Source organism: Myotis yumanensis, unplaced genomic scaffold (assembly GCF_028538775.1).
Source record: "Myotis yumanensis isolate MYYU_CA2020_CCGP unplaced genomic scaffold, mMyoYum1.0.hap1 SCAF_2, whole genome shotgun sequence".
Taxonomy (NCBI): Eukaryota; Metazoa; Chordata; class Mammalia; order Chiroptera; family Vespertilionidae; genus Myotis; species Myotis yumanensis.
In genome coordinates this window covers 147,572,455-147,590,221 of record NW_027223753.1, presented here as the reverse complement: position 1 = coordinate 147,590,221, position 17,767 = coordinate 147,572,455, and the positions used below count along the sequence as shown (strand labels likewise).

Genomic DNA, 17,767 nt, shown 5'->3' with positions numbered 1-17,767 from the left:
GAAATTAACTCAGAGATCTGGGGGGAAAGAGAGAAAAGGGAGCAGATGCGGGCAGCAAGCCAAGCGTTGCAGGGAAAGATGCTGCAGAGGAAAGAGGAGAAACAGAGAAGTCAAAATTTTCCTAGTCATCTGTTTTGCTTATAAGGCTAAAGATTCATGAGTTTTTTTAAAATATATTTTATTGATTTTTTACAGAGAGGAAGGGAGAGAGATAGAGAGTTAGAAACATCGATCAGCTGCCTCCTGCACATCTCCTACTGGGGATGTGCCCGCAACCCAGGTACATGCCCTTGACCGGAATCGAACCTGGGACCTTTCAGTCCGCAGGCCAATGCTCTATCCACTGAGCCAAACTGGTTTCGGCAAGATTCATGAATTTTTAAAATGGGAGGTAAAAGCCTATGATAGAGAAAGATGAGATGGGGCTTTAGGAATAAAACAAGTAATTAAATAGAAGGGAAAAACAACAGTGAAATTAACCTCCGATAAAGAAGAAAAAATGATCAAACTTTCTAACTCCTTACAGGCATAAAATGGGGTTAAATGTGAAAACATTTTGAAAGGTTAAAAGCATTTTTCAGATGCAAGGTGGGTTGTGCTGTTACATGAATCATAGAGAAGACTGTTCAGAGGCCACCCAGATTATAGTTCTAGCTTGTTACCCTGCTCTGACTGTTGTTTTTCTTTTCCAGGGAGGTCCAGTAGGAGACATGGAGCAGATTGACAGTTATTTAGAAGCTTTGCTTAAAGAAGATCATCTTTTGGGGAACACTTTCGATAAAGGAAGTACAGATGCAGGACATAGTCTCCCTTTAGAGAACAATGAAAGTACTTCTCAAAACTAAGTCAGAAAAGTCATTCCTTTCTTTAAAATGCTAATAAGAAAAAGGAAACTTACTTTCAAAAAAATATTTCCTCTTGTACTTGTTATTGTGAAGTTCGTCCTGTTTGACACTGAAGAAATTGTACTAGTTATACTTTGGAAATGGAGGGTGATTAACAATTTACATACTTCCCCCTCCTACTCCCTAACCCTTTCTGTTCTTTCAGAAACTATTTCTCTAGTTCTGTAATTCCCAGGTGAGCAACTAAGAAAGATGAAAATTACATTTAGGCTTAAATTTTGATTTTACTTAAAAGACTGTAAAAACTGGAAAACAGTGGTTTTCCAAATCAATATACACAGAACTACAGAATCACCTCCTTCTGAAACTTGTGTTGAAAAAGACAGGGATTATGCTCTTTCTCCACTACAGCCCATACTCAGCAGAAATTACAAATCTCCAAAAAAACTTTGAGCTATAGTTTTTAGATCATAATTAGTATAGTATAGATCATAATTTTCTTATTGTGTTGTTGTAAAAGAAACACTCTTCTAAGTATAACGTGAACACACATTAAACATATATAAGCATTGTGTTTTTACATTTTCTTTGATAACTGATTTTTTTATGTGTTTGTTTAGAAATGTCTGTTGCGTTGGACAAAAACAATAAATATTTAATATTTATTTGTGGAGTTGTATATTTTAATTTTATCTACATACACAAAGCATAAAATTCAGAACTTGTGAAGTGGAATATGGTGCAAATTCTTCACCCCTTGCTTATCTTTGGCGACTTATTATTTTTCTCAAGAGGCATGTTTTTACCAGTTATTGTGAGTCCATTCAAGTAAAATCAGTGCATATGAAACCATGCAAATCATTATATAGATATAAATGTGGAGGTACAGCCAAAAGATGCTGATGCTTTTCTACTTTATATACCTTCAAGATCATTCCATATCAGGATCCATACATGTAGAGCTCTCTCATTATCTTTAACTGCTCCTTGTTACTCCATTCCATGGACATACCAAAATGTACTTAACTATTCTCTTATTCAATGGATAGTTACATTTTATCTATTATTTTGGATTTACATGCACACAACAGTGAATATTCTTTTTAAAAATTATATATATTTTTATTGGTTTCAGAGAGGAAGGGAGAGGGAGAGAGAGAAACACCAATGAAGAGAGAGAATCATGGATCGGCTGCCTCCTCCAGTATTGCCCCACACTGAGGATCGAGCCCGCAACCTGGGCATGTGCCCTAGACCAGAATTGAACCTGGGACCCTTCAGTCTATAGGCCGATGCCCTATCCACTGAGCAAAACTGGCTAAGGCTGAATATTCTTTTAAATATGTTCATTTCACATAGGTGCAATTATATCAAATCTCAAAGATGAATTGCTAGGTCAAAGGGTATGTACATTTTATTATTAATTAGAGGCCTGTTGCATGAAGAGATTCATGCAATAGGCCTTCCCTTCCCTTGGCTGCTGGCACTGGTTTGCCTCTGGCACCCGGGACCCAAACCTTCGCTCTGCTGGCCCCGGGGCCATCAGGCTTCACTGCTCTGGCCCCGGGGGCTTCGCTCCGCTGTTTGGAGCCTATGTATACAAATTAACCATCATCTTTGTTGGGTTAATTTGCATACTCTCCTGATTGGCTGGTTAGCGTAGCAAAGGTATGGTCATGTTACCTGTTTGTCTATCATTAGATAAGATAGATATTGCCTAATAGCACTTCATATAAATGTATTAATATACACTCCCATGTCAATGTATGAGTGCCTGTTTTTTTAAAAATATATTTTTATTATTGATTTCAGAGAGGAAGGGAGAGGGAGAGAGAGATAGAAACATCCATGATGAGAAAGAATCGTGGATTGGCTGCCTCCTGTATGTCTCCTATTGGGGATGGAGCCTGCAACCTGGGCATGTACCTTTGACCAGAATCGAACCCAGGACCCTTCAGTCCAAAGGCTGACGCTCTATCCACTGAGCCAAACCAGCTGGGGCAGTGCCTGTTTCTTCACACCTTTACCTGCCTAGTGAATTATCAATATTTCTAATCTTGCTGATCAAATGGATTAAATGTGGTATATCTTTCTAGCTTAATGTATATTTCTTAAGAGTAAGGTTGAGAATCTTTTAATGTTTAAAGTTCATTTGAATTTTTAAATTTAGCCTTTGTTCATTTTCTATTGGGTGATATTTTCTTACTGATTTATAGGAACGATTTTCATATTAGGAAAATTATCTTTTTTATATGTATTACAAATATTTTCTTATGATTTTTCCTTTAAAATTTTTTATAGTGGTTTTAGCCATATAGGATTTTTAAATGTTTTTGTGTAATTTTTTTTGTTTGTTTGTTTATGGCTTCTGGAGTTTGCAGCCATATTTAGAGAGGACTTTCCAATGGAAAAAAGTATAAAGAAAATTTACTTTGTTTTCTTATAATGATTTAAATAATTATATTGTTAAATCTTTGATTCATCTAGAATTTATTTTGGTGTAAGGAGTAAGTTAAAAATCCAATTTTGTGTGTATTTCCAGATAGTCACAGTATTGTCCAGAATTATTAATTAAATAATCAATCGTCTCTCCCACTGATCTGCAAGCCACCTTTATTGCATGTTAAATTCCTATTTATATTTGGGTCAAGTTCTAAAAAACAATTTCTATCATTTTTCATTGATTGTCCCCTCTTTTCTTATGTCAGGCCCATGTTGTTTGGGTAGGATTAGGCAGTAATTTTATATTTCAGGATTTTCCTGTGTGTCCTTGCATGTTTCTCATTCAACTTAGATTTAGCTTTTTAGTCACCACCCACCCTCAAATTTTCGGTATTTTGTTGGGTTTGTGGTGATATTATGGAGTAAGATAGAATTGCCTTTTTTAAATATCACATCTTTCTACCCAAGACCAAACAAAATGTGTCTTTCTATATGTTCAAGTCCTCATTGGTGCCATGTATTAGCATTTAAAATATTTCTTCAAATACATTTAGAACATTCTAATTAATATTCATTGCAATTAATTAGATTTATGCTTTGACCTATTATAAATGAAGCCTTTTCCCATTATTTTTCTTTCTCATTTTAACTGATTAATGTTGTATATAGCAAGACTCCTGGTGTTTACTTAGATATCAGTATTGCATCCAATATAAGAATTCTCATATAACTTGTAATAGTTTTTTTTCCTTTATCAACAAGTAATAATTATGTAAATTTTTTAAAGTATGATTTCTGGATCTCATGTCCTTGTATTCTTGACCTACCCAGACTTTTTCTTCCTTGAGGGATTTTCTTGGTCCCTTGAAAACTCTCATTGCCTTTCTCTGCCATCATCAGTATCCATTCTTCCTTTAATTTAAAAATTGGTGATTAATAAATGCTAATGGTGATAAGAAGTCAGTGCCTCTGAACATCCTCCTGGCAGACATTTAGAAAGAGTCTGAAGAGGGACTTTCCAGAGAATAGATTTTGAAGATTCTAACAGGATATTCTTCATGTTTCATAAATGAATAATCCCCAGGGCTGAGTCCTTATTATCTCATCAGCTCTAATAGTTTTAAATAATACTACAAAATGAATGAGTTTCAAATTTCTATGATCTTATTGAGCACTTGTTACATAAAATTTTCTAATGAAAATCTATAATGATATTTTGAAACAAAATTAATCATATTCACCTTAACCATTACCACTTCCTATCAAGACAGTTCATTTAAGGCCCCAATGGCTCCAGTTCTTGAGGAATCTGGGGTTTAAAACAGGTAATCAGGATTAAGGAGTAGGGACTAAGGTAGAGACCAGACTTATGAACTGAGTCAATTATAGGAATTGGGGGTGAGGGGAATGGAGTAAGGTTAGGAGAGGAGAAGCATGCTTGGGACCAGAGGACCCCCTACGTGGAAATAAGGTGATTCTCTTACTCCTCATTATGGCTGGCGCTAGATGGCTTGAGGACCACATGGCAATTAATTTCTATTACTGGAGCATAGATGCAGTTCATAGGCCAATTCACTCAGCTTGGGAACCAGAGTGGGATAAAACTAGCAGGCAGAGAGCATGGGTGGATGCAGACTGGAGAGACAGACAGAACAGCTAAGAAAGAAAAAGGCAAAAACAATGTCAAGAGATACAGTCCAATATGTTCCTTTGTCTGCAAACCACACTTTTCTGCCTACTACATCTACAACTTTATTTTTACTACTAATATTGTTACCTCTTACCCATTTTCCTCTCCTATACATAGACATTCTTTTTAATTTAGCAATACTCATAATGTATAGTTTCGCTCATGGTTTTAAAAAATGTTTTTCATCTAAATTTAGATGTGAAAAGAGAATAGTCTTGTTACTCTTTTACAGATAGGGAAACTGAGACTGGAGAACATAGTAATGTTCTGATGTAGTTATTAAGTGGCAAACAAAGCTTCGAACCCAGACTTCCTGATGGCAACTCAAAGTTCTTTCATTAGCCCCACTATGTCACTATAACGTAGGCAGAATTTATGGCTAACAATATGGCAAGAGTTACCCTCTCTAACTTACTGCCTGTGCCCTACACAGAGCTGTATCTCTGAACAGCAAGTTAGCACAATCCCATCAGCGGTAAAAGACCTAGTCTTAAAACTACAGATGAGTTCATCTCACTGGCTTTCTAGTCTTATTTAGCCTGTAGCTGAATAAGAGTAGGTTTAGAGTAGCTTTCTAAGGGCATATGTTAACCTCCAGTTTTAATGAAGAGTAAGGGACTAAAAACAGACAGACCCTACCTGGAAACAACCTGAGGAAAAGCTGCAGACTGAGTCACGATGGGACATAACATATCTATAGCTGAAGGCCTGACAGCAATTCCTGCCAAAGAGACCTGTGTGTGGTACAGAAAATTTATGATGGAATATCCCTCCGGCCTGCAAACTCTGCATGAATTTAAGACACTCTTGGGTTTGCAAGGTCTGAATCAAAAGGCCAATCAACATGTTGATCAAATCTCTAATACCTTTGACATGAACAAGGTAAGAACTTATACTTTGCATTTGGCTATGTTTCTGCATTTTGCCTTTTTTAAAATATAAAGTAGCCTGAGGTAAAACATGTGCATCCCTCTGAATTGGGGAGGTCTTCAGAGACCCCACAGCTTGTGGGTAAGTGAGTTATTAAATGCGCTTAGCACTGACGGCGTGAAAATAATTGGGAACTAGCCACTCCACCCTTGGAAATGTTCTACATGTAGGGAGTTATTTTAAAACCAAAATTAAATCTCTGCATGGAATGCTAATGCTATCGTTTAAACAAATCTAATAAGGGCAGATTGATTTACAAAGACTGTTTTCAAAGTGTTTAATGCAAAGGTGACATTTTATAGAAAAGCAAATTACAGAAATCTGCTTCCTAAGGTGTGATTGAATCTAGATTGGCAGATAAAATCAATACAAATTAGCCAATGTGTTGTTCATGCCCAAATCAAAAGGGGGAATACTTCATAATACTTTTACTTCCCTCGTATCTGACTAATTTAGTTTTGGGGGAAAAACTATTTATTTATAGTTTTAAATTCAGATGAATTTTAGTTTCTAAAGATAGTCACTCAGCTACTGTCCTAAATTTACTCATTCCTGAGGAGTCCCCGCACGTTTAATTTCATGGGTTGGAAAAATATCAAGATGAGAGAAGAAGATATGGAATAGTAAAAATAAGACCAAAAAAGTAATCTGAAATACTAGGATAAAGATGTTCCTGCCTGCTTTTCCTTGTGCTTTTCAGTTATTTTACTTGTAGATCAGTAAAGTTCAAAATGTATTAATGCCATCTAGAATAAAAGGGAAGAGGGAATACTACTCATAGATAAACAGATGACATTGGAAGGCCGGACAAGACAATAGAAGAGAAAGAGTGGCTGATGAATTTACTACAATTAAAATGATTGGCTGACTGTTAGGATGTGTGAAATCCAGCACAATCCTTTTCCAAAGCCAAAAGCAGATAACCAAAGGAGTTAATAACAAAGAACTGGAGTTAATAACCAAGAACTGTGTGAAATTAATGGCTATTTTAATCCTATAGTAATGTCAGGAAAAAATTTCTTTGAGGACATTGTTGTCTTTTGTTCAATGTTATCAAACATGAATGAAGCGCCGCCTGTGTAGCATGACTGTGTTTTCCACATAAATTGTACTTAGCATAGTTGCATGCAAATGGGGCTCAGCCCCTACGGAGCTTACAGGTCAGTGGGAAAAAGAGAAAGATTCTGCTTGTGTTCTTCACTCTGAAATATGTTCTGGACGTGCTATAGAGTAAATGTGCCACCCCAAATTCATGTTCAAATCTAAACCCCAATGTGATGTATTTGGAGGTGGGGTCTTTGAGTGGTGATCAGGTCATGAGGGCAGAATCTTCCTCAATGGGATTAGTGCCCTTATAGAGTGACCCCCAGAGAGAGTTTTCTCACCCTTTCCCCCATGTGAAGACACATGGGATGACAGTTATCCATGAACCAGGAAGCTGGCCCCTACTAGACAGGGCATCTGCCTGTGCCTTGATCTTGGGTTTCCCAGCCCAAAGAATTGCTTGAAACTACCCAGTCCATGGTATTTTGTTATATCAGGGGGATTAAGGCAGGATACCATGTGCATGTTGCGTGTTGTTTCTCTTTATCACTACCTCTATCTCAGGGCGTGCTCGCTTGCTCTCTCACACTGTCATTCTCGGTTTCACAGTAGAAGCCTTCTAGACAGCAGCTTCTTGGTTCTGACAGTACTCCTGAGAGGTTAGAAGAAGACTTCCCTTCAAGTTCTGTAGTTATTCTCCAAAGGTGTCGATGTCATATCCCAGAACAGCGACCCTGCTGTTAGCCCACTGTTTGTGAAAGCACTGTGCATGTCTGTGGTTCCTAGGCACGAGCAGGAGCACGTGACAGGTAGTGCTGAGTAGAAACAAAAGGAAGCCGGCTGTCAGGGAAGCAGGGCCAGACCATGTCCAGGCAGACGGCCTAGGGCATGTGCCATAGGAGTGAGAATCCTCTCAGTGACAGCCACGTGGTGGCCAAGCCCATCTCAGGAATGTAAATGACTTGGAAGCTCTGCTAGCATTTGTAATTTATTGTAGAGATTTTATGTTTGCTTAGAAAGCAAGAGCACCAGGCAGTGATGACAAATGCCATGAAAGGTGTGGGGATCTCAACATAAAATCAGGTCATAAAATGAGAAGGCTAATGATTGTTCATTATCAAGTGATAGTAAAAATGACATGCAATTATGCAAAGGAAAACAAAAGAGCCATGGATGTAATGAGATCAATAAAACTATCAGCTGTCCATAAGCTGAAGGATTTACTCTTTCTGTGGAGCTCCTCTGCTGCTTTACCTGTTCTGGGGAGAAGTCATTCTAAAATGCATTTCATACTTTCCTCCTCCTCAAAGTGCTGGCAAAACATTTTCTTCTTATCACTCATTATTATGAACATTGGTTGTTACATTTATAAAATACCATGAAGCACCCATGCCTATTGAAGTTGCTGGGGCTAAGCTTCGTAATGTTAAAATTCCTGAAAATACCTGCCTTTGTTAAAGCTTTAATATTCCAATCTCTTTTTACTCTGCCATTTTTTAAATTTTTTAAAATTAATTTCAGAGAGGAAGGGAGAGAGAGATAGAAACATCAATGATGAGAGAGAATCACTGTTCAGCTGCCTCCTTCACTCCCCTTACTGGGGATCTAGCCCGAAACCCAGGCACGTGTCCTTGACCCGAATCGAACCTGAGACCTTTCAGTCCACAGGCCGACGTTCTATCCACCAAGCCAAACCAGCTAGGGCTTTACTCTGCCTTTTTTAAACCTGGGTTTGTCTTGTACTCAAGTTAACCAAACTTATTTGAATAGTGCATGACGTAAAAGTAAATAGAGTCTGAAGGTTAGAGTAGCAAGTTTATAACAAGTCCTTTGCCCAACCCCACACCCTTGCAGGCTTCTCTTTGGCACTCAGTAACAATAGTTAATGCTCTCTGAGTGCTTATTATAATGTGCCTGTCACAGTTCCAGGCACAGGACATAGACGAATGCATTCAAAGTCATATGATTGTAAAACGTACTGATGTTGGCAACTCAGACCACAAGGAAAGGCAATTAGTTAATTGACCATTGGCCCCAGTAAGTCACTTTGAGACCCATCACTGCACTTGTGTTGAGTCCATGCCTGGATTTAGATAACCACCAGTGAATGAGTGCAGCAGAAATAATAAGGCCTATTCATTCCTAAAAGACAGGGGATTCCATTGTCACCTGACTTTGACTCAAGGATTCCCTGGAGGCTTTGTCCACAACCATAGGTTTAAGGAGTATTTAGGACACTTTTCTCGCTCTCTTCACCTGGGTCAGGTTGACATTTTGATCTGACATCTCCCCCAAGCTTCCCTGACTTTCTTCCTATTTCCTTCCATATAGCATTTCTCCAAGTAAATGTCTTAAATTGAATTAAGAGGTCTAATATCCAATGAATAAGAGTCACAGAAAAAGAGCCCAGAGAAAATGTAAGATTATAACAAAACAAACTAGAACAATTTCCTAGACCTATCAGACGCAAGGGCCCCGCACAATAAATAGAAAAAGATCAACCTACAGCATATGCTGAAAAGTTTTGCAAACATGGTTAAAAGAAGATCCTAAAATCTTCCAAAAGGGAAATAAATGGAAATCAAAATAGCCTTACTTGGCCAGTGTGACTCAGTTGGTTGGAGCATCATCTTCTACACCAGAAGGTGGCAGGTTTGATTCCTGGTTAGGGCACATACTTAGGTTGCAGGTTTCTCTCTCGCCCTCTTCTCTTTTCTCTCATCTCTCTTCTTCTCTCTCTCAAAAAAGTAAAATAACCTCAGGCTTCTTAAGACCTTTATAAGAGTCTAAAAGTACAGGTAAATAGATAAATGCTTCCAAAATTCTGAGGGGGAAAGTATCAAGCCAAATCAAATGTGAGAGAAAATAAAGACATTCAATGACTGAAAATTTTACTTCACACTTATTTTTTTTCCCCCCGTAGGAAGCTACTGGAGCACATGCTTCAGTAAAATGAAGGCATCTATTGACAAAGACGAAGAGAGTGAATCCAACATAGGAAAATAAATATGTTCCATCCAGGATCATGGAGAAGGAAAGTCCAGATAAAATATTATGTAGAAAGCCCAACATGCTGCTAATCCAGGTGGAAAAGAAGGAAGGGGACTCAGGGAGGAAGACCTGAAAAGATGACATTGATGCATTATCTACTATGTTTGAGAATTTCAAGGCAATATTATTAATTGCTATTTAGCCAATTTAATAGTGCATTTGGAAAAAAACACAAGACTAACTGCAAAAAAACCCACCCTCAAAATTTAAACTGAAGCGACTTAAAAATTTATTACGAAAATTTTACACATATACAAAAGTAGAATAATTAACTCCCATTGACCCATAATCCATTTCAATACATCAAAATTTTGTCATTTTGCTTTGAAGTCTTATTTTTTTTCTGAAAAATTTTTATAATAAAAAACCCACTCAAACATTATATGATTTCACCTACAAGGACTTCATTATTCAATATAACAATAAAGACTCTATTTTTTTTATTTTTGTTAATGCTCATTCGAGGAAATTTTTTCCATTGATTTTTAGAGAGAGTGGGAGGAAGAGGAAGGGAGCAGAGGGGAGAGGGAGAGAACCATCGATGTGAGAGACATACATGGATTGGTTACATGGCTTCCTCAGACCAGGCACCTATGGCATAAAGTAGATGTTGAACAGATATTTTCAAAATAATTAAATAAAATAATAGGGGAAGTGACAATTTTAGTATCCTCACTTTTTTATACACACACTTTTTCCTTTCCATTCTTCTCTCCTTCTCTTTTTTTCTCCTTCTCTCCTTCTCTCATATTTATACCAAGGATGGCCACTGTGTCTTTCAAATTCTTACTTAGTGCCCAATTGGAGTGATTATCTCAAGGAAGGTTTTTAAAATTTATTCATGAATTTTTTTTAAATTGCCCTTGCTGATTTGGCTCAGTGGATAGAACATTGGCCTGCAGACTGAAGGGTCCCAGGTTCGATTCTGGTCAAGGGCACATATCTTGGTTGCAGATCCCCTGGTCTGGGTCAGGATGTGTGTGAGAGGCAACCAATCAATGTGTCTCTTTCACATGGATGTTTCTTTCTCTCTGTACCTCTCTCTCCCTTACACTCTCTCTAAAAATCAATGGAAAAATATCCTTCGGAGAGGATTAACAAAAAAATAAAATAAATAAATTCAAATACTCTCTGGAAAAAAATACATACATTAAAAAATTGTATTGAATTTATTGGGGTGACATCCTATAAAATAAAGAGGTAATATGCAAATTGACCATCACTCCAACACACAAGATGGCCACCCCCATGTTGTCAAAGATGGCCACCCCCATGTGGACTCATGATGGCTGCCACAAGATGATCAGCAGGGGAGGGCAGTTGTGGGTTATCAGGCCAGCAGGGGAGAGTAGTTGGGAGGAACCAGGCCTGCAGGGGAGGGCAGTTGGGGGGAACCAGGCCTGTAGGGGAGAGTAGTTAGGGGCAATCGGGCCTGCAGGGGAGCAGTTAGGCATTAATCAGGCTGGCAAGGGAGTAGTTAGGGGGTGATCAGGCTGGCAGGTAGGCGAGCGGTTGGGAGCCAGCAGTCCTGTATTGTGAGAGGGCAGTCGGACATCCCTCGAGGGGTCCCAGATTGGAGAGGGTGCAGGCTGGGCTAAGGGACACCCCCCAACACCCCATGCATGAATTTTGTGCACCGACCCTCTAGTTGGTTAATAAAATTATAAAGGTTTTATGTGTACAATTCTATAATACATCATTTATATATTGTATTGTGCATTCACCACCCAAAGTCTAGTCTCTTTTTGTCATCATTTATCTCCCCTTTACCCTCTTCTATCTACCCCCATCCTTCTTTCCCTCTGGTAATCACCATACTATTGTCTGTGTCTATGAGGTTTTTGTTTATTTGTTTTACTTAATCCCTTCACATTTTTTCACCCAGTTCCCCAAACCCCCTCCCCTCTAACACCTGTCAGACAGTTCTCTGTATGAGTTTGTTTCTATTTTGTTTGTTTGTTTTCTTCATTAGATTCCACATATAAGTAAAATCATATGGTGCTTGTCTTTCTCTGACTGGCTGATTTCACTTAACATATTACTCTCCAGGTCCATCCATGCTGTGGAACAAGCTAAGATTTCCTTCTTTTTTACAGCTGAGTAGTATTCCATTGTATAAATGTACTGCAGCTTTTTTAAACACTTACCTACTGATGGAACTTTAGCTGCTTCCAAGTCTTGGCTTAATAGTGCTACATATATTCTTCTAACTAATGTTCCAGGTTTCTTCAGATATATTCCTGGAAGAGGAATCACTGGGTCATATAGTAGATCAGGGGTGGGCAAACTTTTTGACTCGAGGGCCACAATGGGTTCTTAAACTGGACCGGAGGGCCGGAACAAAAGCATGGATGGAGTGTTTGTGTGAACTAATATAAATTCAAAGTAAACATCATTACATAAAAGGGTACGGTCTTTTTTTTTTATTTTTAGTTTTATTCATTTCAAACCAGCCGGATCCGGCCTGAGGGCCGTAGTTTGCCCACGGCTGTAGTAGATCCATTTTTAATTTTTTGAGGAAACTCCATACTGTTTTCCACAGTAGCTGCACCAATATGAAATATTTTTAACTTGCGTAGAGAAAAGAATTTCAGCTCATATGCTCAGGCATTGAAGAAATGTAACTTTTGTTTTTTATAATGCAGTTACTTTATACTTTTAGTCCCCGTTTTACCAAGGAGAGGTCTCCCTCCATTTTCCAGGGTTGCATATAAACCCCATGGGCACATCTAAACCTCAAGGTATAAATAGGCATTTGCTGAGATAGCATCATGTCTCACCTCCTACTTCACTAAGAAGGCTGCTGTCTTGCTCAGCTGGGCCTGCTGGGTCCAGTTTTCTCTCGGTTACTTTATACTCCTAGGCACAGAAGCCTTGTAGACTGGCTCAGAATTGTCCGACCAGTACTCCTTACAGCCTTTCCTCCAAAACTATGTCAGGCTCAGGGAAACTTGGCGAGTTTCCACCCAGTCAGTGAATCATAGGTGCTTCTGCTTTTACATCTGCCAACCCCACCTGGCGTATCTGTCACCCAGCCCTCCAACCATTCTTGGCCTTTCACAGTGGTACCCTCTCCCTCCTCCTCCCCACAGCCCAGTGTCGTGTAACTCTTCCGTCCCTATTCCATACTTCCCCAGTCTATGGAATCTTTATCTACTTTGGGAGTAGCCAGGAGAAACTAGAGAAACTGGCTGTAATTTATATATTCTTCGAAATTTTTTGTTAATGGCACCAATTTTATTCTCAGAATCCTGGAAGACTTAAATTCCTGAAACTCAAGATCTAAGAATGAACATTTGATTTCTGCTTGTTTTGCTATAAAGACTTATCTCTCGAGCAATAAATGTCTTTACTGAACGTGGGACGGCTGGATGGTAGAGAGGATTTCCAGGGGGCAAAGTCACATCCTGATTACATCATATTATTATCCCACTTCACTTGCAAATATTTATTGAAGACCTGGAGGCTTGCGGAAGGAAAGTAGGTACAAAGATGAATAGAAATTGGTTCCTTTCCTCAAAGGAGTTTACAATATAGAGGGGTGACAAATGCATTCTCAACAAATAAAAGGTGGTAAATAATCAAAGATTGAGAGGGCAAAGCCCAACTCTAGTTGCAAGGTTCCAGATGGGTCTTGGGTATTATAAGGATGCTTTTATCTATTTATTTTTAAAAATGTGTTTCTATTGATTTTTGGAGAGAGAGGAAGGGGAGGGATAGAGAAAAACATCGATAAGAGAGAGACATTCATCAGCTGCCTCTTGCACACCTCCTACTGGTGATTGAGTCCACAACCGGGCATGTGCCCTGACAGGGAATTGAACTGGGACCTCTTGGTTCCTGGGTCAATGCTCAACCACTGAGCAACACTGCCTGAGTTTTAAAACCCTGCCCAGTAATGTGACCTGTGGTCCAGCCTCTTCCTAAACAAGCAGTCTGGATGAAAGGGCCAGGGAAGTCTTTAATTTTATCCCCTCAGGGTAGGTAGAAAAATCACACTCAAATTGTGGAGGTGTGGGAGGATGAGGGTGAGTAGGTAGGTAGAAGACATGATTTTCTGTGCCCCCAAAGAATTGAAAAATTACTTGAGGATACACATTATACCAAGATTAAATGCTCAAAGAATAAAATAAGGCTGTATAATATGACATACTAGCATGACTACTCTATTCAAGGTACATTTATTGGGCCCAGGAGATGCAATGAAGACTAAGCTGTAGAGTTAGTTAGGAAAGGCTTTCTGGAGAAGTTGAGGCATTTGGGGATCTCGAACAAAGTGAAGAACTCGAATTATCAATTATTTCTGTATCAGTCACTGTTTTAAGGACATTATGTTTATTATCTCAGAATTCTCACAACAATAATATAAGAGTAGGTACCATTTTTATCATTCCCATTTTACAGATGAAGAAACTGAGGTACAGACAGGTTATCTAACTTGTCTAAAACTACACAGCAGGATTGGAATGCTGGCAGTCTGACCCGAAGGGCTATACTCTAACTTGTTGTGGTATTTCAACTTTAACAAAGGAGTTGAGAATTTCAATGAAGAGGAAAGCTTAAATTAAAGTATGAGATAGAAAAAAGAAGGGTATGGGGAACTTAACTAAGGCCAAGGGAGCACAACTCCAGGCACCTCATCTGTATCCTTTGCTCCATACAGGTAACCAGCCTGTTGTTGGGGCTGCATAAGACACTCAGAGCATGAGATGCTGGTAGTGGGTGACTTGCTTGGAGAATCTATTCTAGAGCTTTAGAAAGTCAGTTCATGGTCCCTCTGGCTCCTGGTTTGTGTTCTTGCTCCTGTATTAGGTAAGAAGGTAAATGCATGTCCCTCAGGGACACACCGAGACATCTGGATTTTATCCAAACAGTGCCAGTGACAGCCTTAGATAGGATCAAAGGTGCTCTAGGAATAACCATTTGCCAGATGTGTGCATGCAGGAGACATTTTCTAATGAGCAGACGTGGGGTAAGAAAAGCCTGGTTGTTGGAGCAGGAGTAAAGATGCCGCTGGGGTTGGAGGGGAAATGGACCCAGAACACTTGTTCGAAGATTTGCCTCTTAAGACTCTGAGATCAACAAGGGAGGTAAAATGGTTTCTCTGAATCTGTGGGTTTGGAAATCAAACCAGGAATAAAATGATGGTTTAAGGTGGAAAAACAGTTGTCAGAACTAGAATACATCTAAACACTAGGATAAAACAAAACAGCCAAAGCAAATTTTCAGGTTACTTAAGTGAGCAGCCTCAGACAACTCCTGGGAAGCAAGAGTGAGGGAATGGTGAATGAAAGAAGAGTGAGGGTAAGCGCTAACCTGTGGGATTTAGTACATGTTCGTTTTCCTATAAATATCCTCACAAATCAAATCCTAGCTTTAATGTATCAGAAGTCCTTGCTATTTTTAGATAAGTCCTGTGGCGAATCTCTTTGTCATCATGGGGATGGTGGCCCAGCCCCTCAGCTCTGACCCTACTGCTGTGTGTAATCTTGGACGAGACTCATAATCTCTTTATGTTAAAGTTATCACTTCTAAAATCAGGCAAGACCTATCCTGCCTGCATTTCACTGAGCTCCTGTGAAATAACATAGGAGGAAACTTGGCAAAAACGTGAAATACAGCCCACAAAGAGATGATATGTTTATCTGTAAAATGTAGATAACTCTGACCTCAACCCCCGCAGTTTTCATAACAGTGAAGATTAACGCTACTTTTTATCAATTTCAAATTCTATTTCCAAATGAAAGAGTGCCTTCAGGGGCAGGAGTTGCTTTCCCACCATTTCTCATCTCTATTGATCCCAGAGCCGTAGACATTCATTTGTGCTGTTTGAGGCAATATTGGTCCCTTGCAATGGTTGCCCATCCGAGAATGAAATTAGTTAAATGGGAATCATTTTTTAGGGTTTTGACTGTCTTCTTAACCTAACTAGGACACCTCCTGCATGGGAGTTCCAGCTCTACTTGAAATTCAGAAGTGACCTTTGGTTATCTGCTTCCTTCGCTTCTCTTTGTGTGAGAGCCCTTAAAAACTGGAGCAAGCAAAAGATTTATGTGATTTGAAAAGAAACCCATTTATGTTTGCCTTTTGCTGGTTTATGGATTGGATTTTTTTTTCTTAACTAATGTGAAGGTTTTTATGTTATATATGTAGTAACCCTCTGCAGTGTCTGTCATGAATACTTTTTCCAGTTTGTTCTTTTTGTTTTTACTTTTGTTTTTCATTACAAAGGAATTCATGACATTGAATTTCATGTGCTTTCTTTTTTTACTTCTTTTGTTGCCTTCAGATGAACAAACTTGTTATCCTTTGAGAGCTCTAACACTGATTCTGTTTTTCATCCTTTGATATTTCTTAAGGTTTAATTAAGAGAGGTTTCTTGGGGAAAAAAATTGGAGCAGGCCACCTGGCTTTTAACTTGAGTCATAATCGCTGCCATTCATTAACCCCCTGGCTGCCCTGCAGTCTGTAAGGCAGTGTCCGGCTGCCTGACCTACAAGGTGACCACAATTACCGCTGCTCTCCTTCGGGCACATTTACTGGAAACAAATGACCATCTCTTAGACTGCAGTCTCTTAAGGGTAAAGACCAAGGCTATTAACTTCACAACCACCAACATAGATGATCTCAGGAGACATTTGCTGGTGATAATAAAACACCTCATATTTGTTTAGCACATTATAATTTACAGAACATTTTCACATATATCATCCATTATTAACATTTGGCTGAGCCTTTCACAGAATTTTACCCATTAAAGATATCAATTGTGCCTGCTGGTATACATTTAAACTTTGGCTGTTGTAACTCATATATTTTAACAAAATCTGTTGGAATTGTGCTTCTCAATTCTGGCTACATAGTAGAAGCACGTGGGGTTATTATGAAAAACTAGAGGCCCCGTGCATGAAATTCATGCATGGGTTGGGTCTCTAGGCCTGGCTGGCAATCAAGGCCGATCTGTGGGGCGACTGGTGGGGTGATCAGGGGCCCCTGCTGGCACCCATCTTGGCTGGCCTGGGGCCTGCAGGCTGGGGACAGCTCCTGTGTTGAGTGTCTGCCCCCTGGTGGTCAGTGTGCATAATAGCAACCAGTCAGTCTGCTGTTCAGTCGATTTGCATATTAGGCTTTTATTAGATAGAATACCAGTGGCTGGATCTCCATTCCAGTCCAATTGAATCAAAGCAAGGTTTCATTTTGTTTTGCTTGTTTCAAGTTGCAATGTGGTTGGGATGTGCAGCCAGACATGAGCACCACTGCTAGACTAGAAAGACCACAAAGTGGCAAAAAACTGGGTTCTAGGGCCATTCCTGCCACCAAAGAGCTGTGTACCATGGATACATACAAAAAAGGGATTCTAGGTCCAAAACTACTAATCCAGAAGCAGTTCCTCAACTTTTTTTATTTGCAGTCTTGGTAAAGGAACATGGCCTTGAAGCAAGTATTACATGGTCTGTTACTTGTAGATATGTTCCACCATCTATTCCACCATTTCTACATCTTCTACTCTCCTCTTCTATTCATTAAAGAACAAGGATCCAGGCTCTTTCCTAAAAAATGCAACACCATTAGGAGACAGGGTGACTGCATCTGGGTGAGGCTGGATTTTATTGTATCTGTTGCAATGTCAGTTTAAGGAGACAAGTATTTATAAGAGGAAACCCACCTTGGCTACCTGAGGAAATGCCTTGCAAAAGGCTGCCACGGCTGTAATTAGCTCATTCAGAAATGATCAAGCTCGGACAATTGTCTTGCTTCCCCAATC

At 39.2% G+C, this 17,767-nt stretch overlaps 2 protein-coding genes across 2 annotated transcripts in view; both read left to right on the top strand.

Moving 5' to 3' along the window:
- MORC1 (MORC family CW-type zinc finger 1) overlaps positions 1-845 on the top strand; it is a 147,304-nt gene extending 146,459 nt beyond the window's left edge. Inside the window, exon 27 of the mRNA XM_070403769.1 lies at positions 693-845. Within this exon, the coding sequence (XP_070259870.1) occupies positions 693-845 (153 nt within the window). The remainder of the gene's footprint in view (positions 1-692) is intronic.
- Positions 846-5,655: 4,810 nt separating this feature from the next.
- GUCA1C (guanylate cyclase activator 1C) overlaps positions 5,656-17,767 on the top strand; it is a 37,708-nt gene continuing 25,596 nt past the window's right edge. The window contains exons 1-2 of the mRNA XM_070403536.1: positions 5,656-5,859; position 10,912. Of these exons, the coding sequence (XP_070259637.1) occupies positions 5,656-5,859; position 10,912 (205 nt within the window). The remainder of the gene's footprint in view (positions 5,860-10,911; positions 10,913-17,767) is intronic.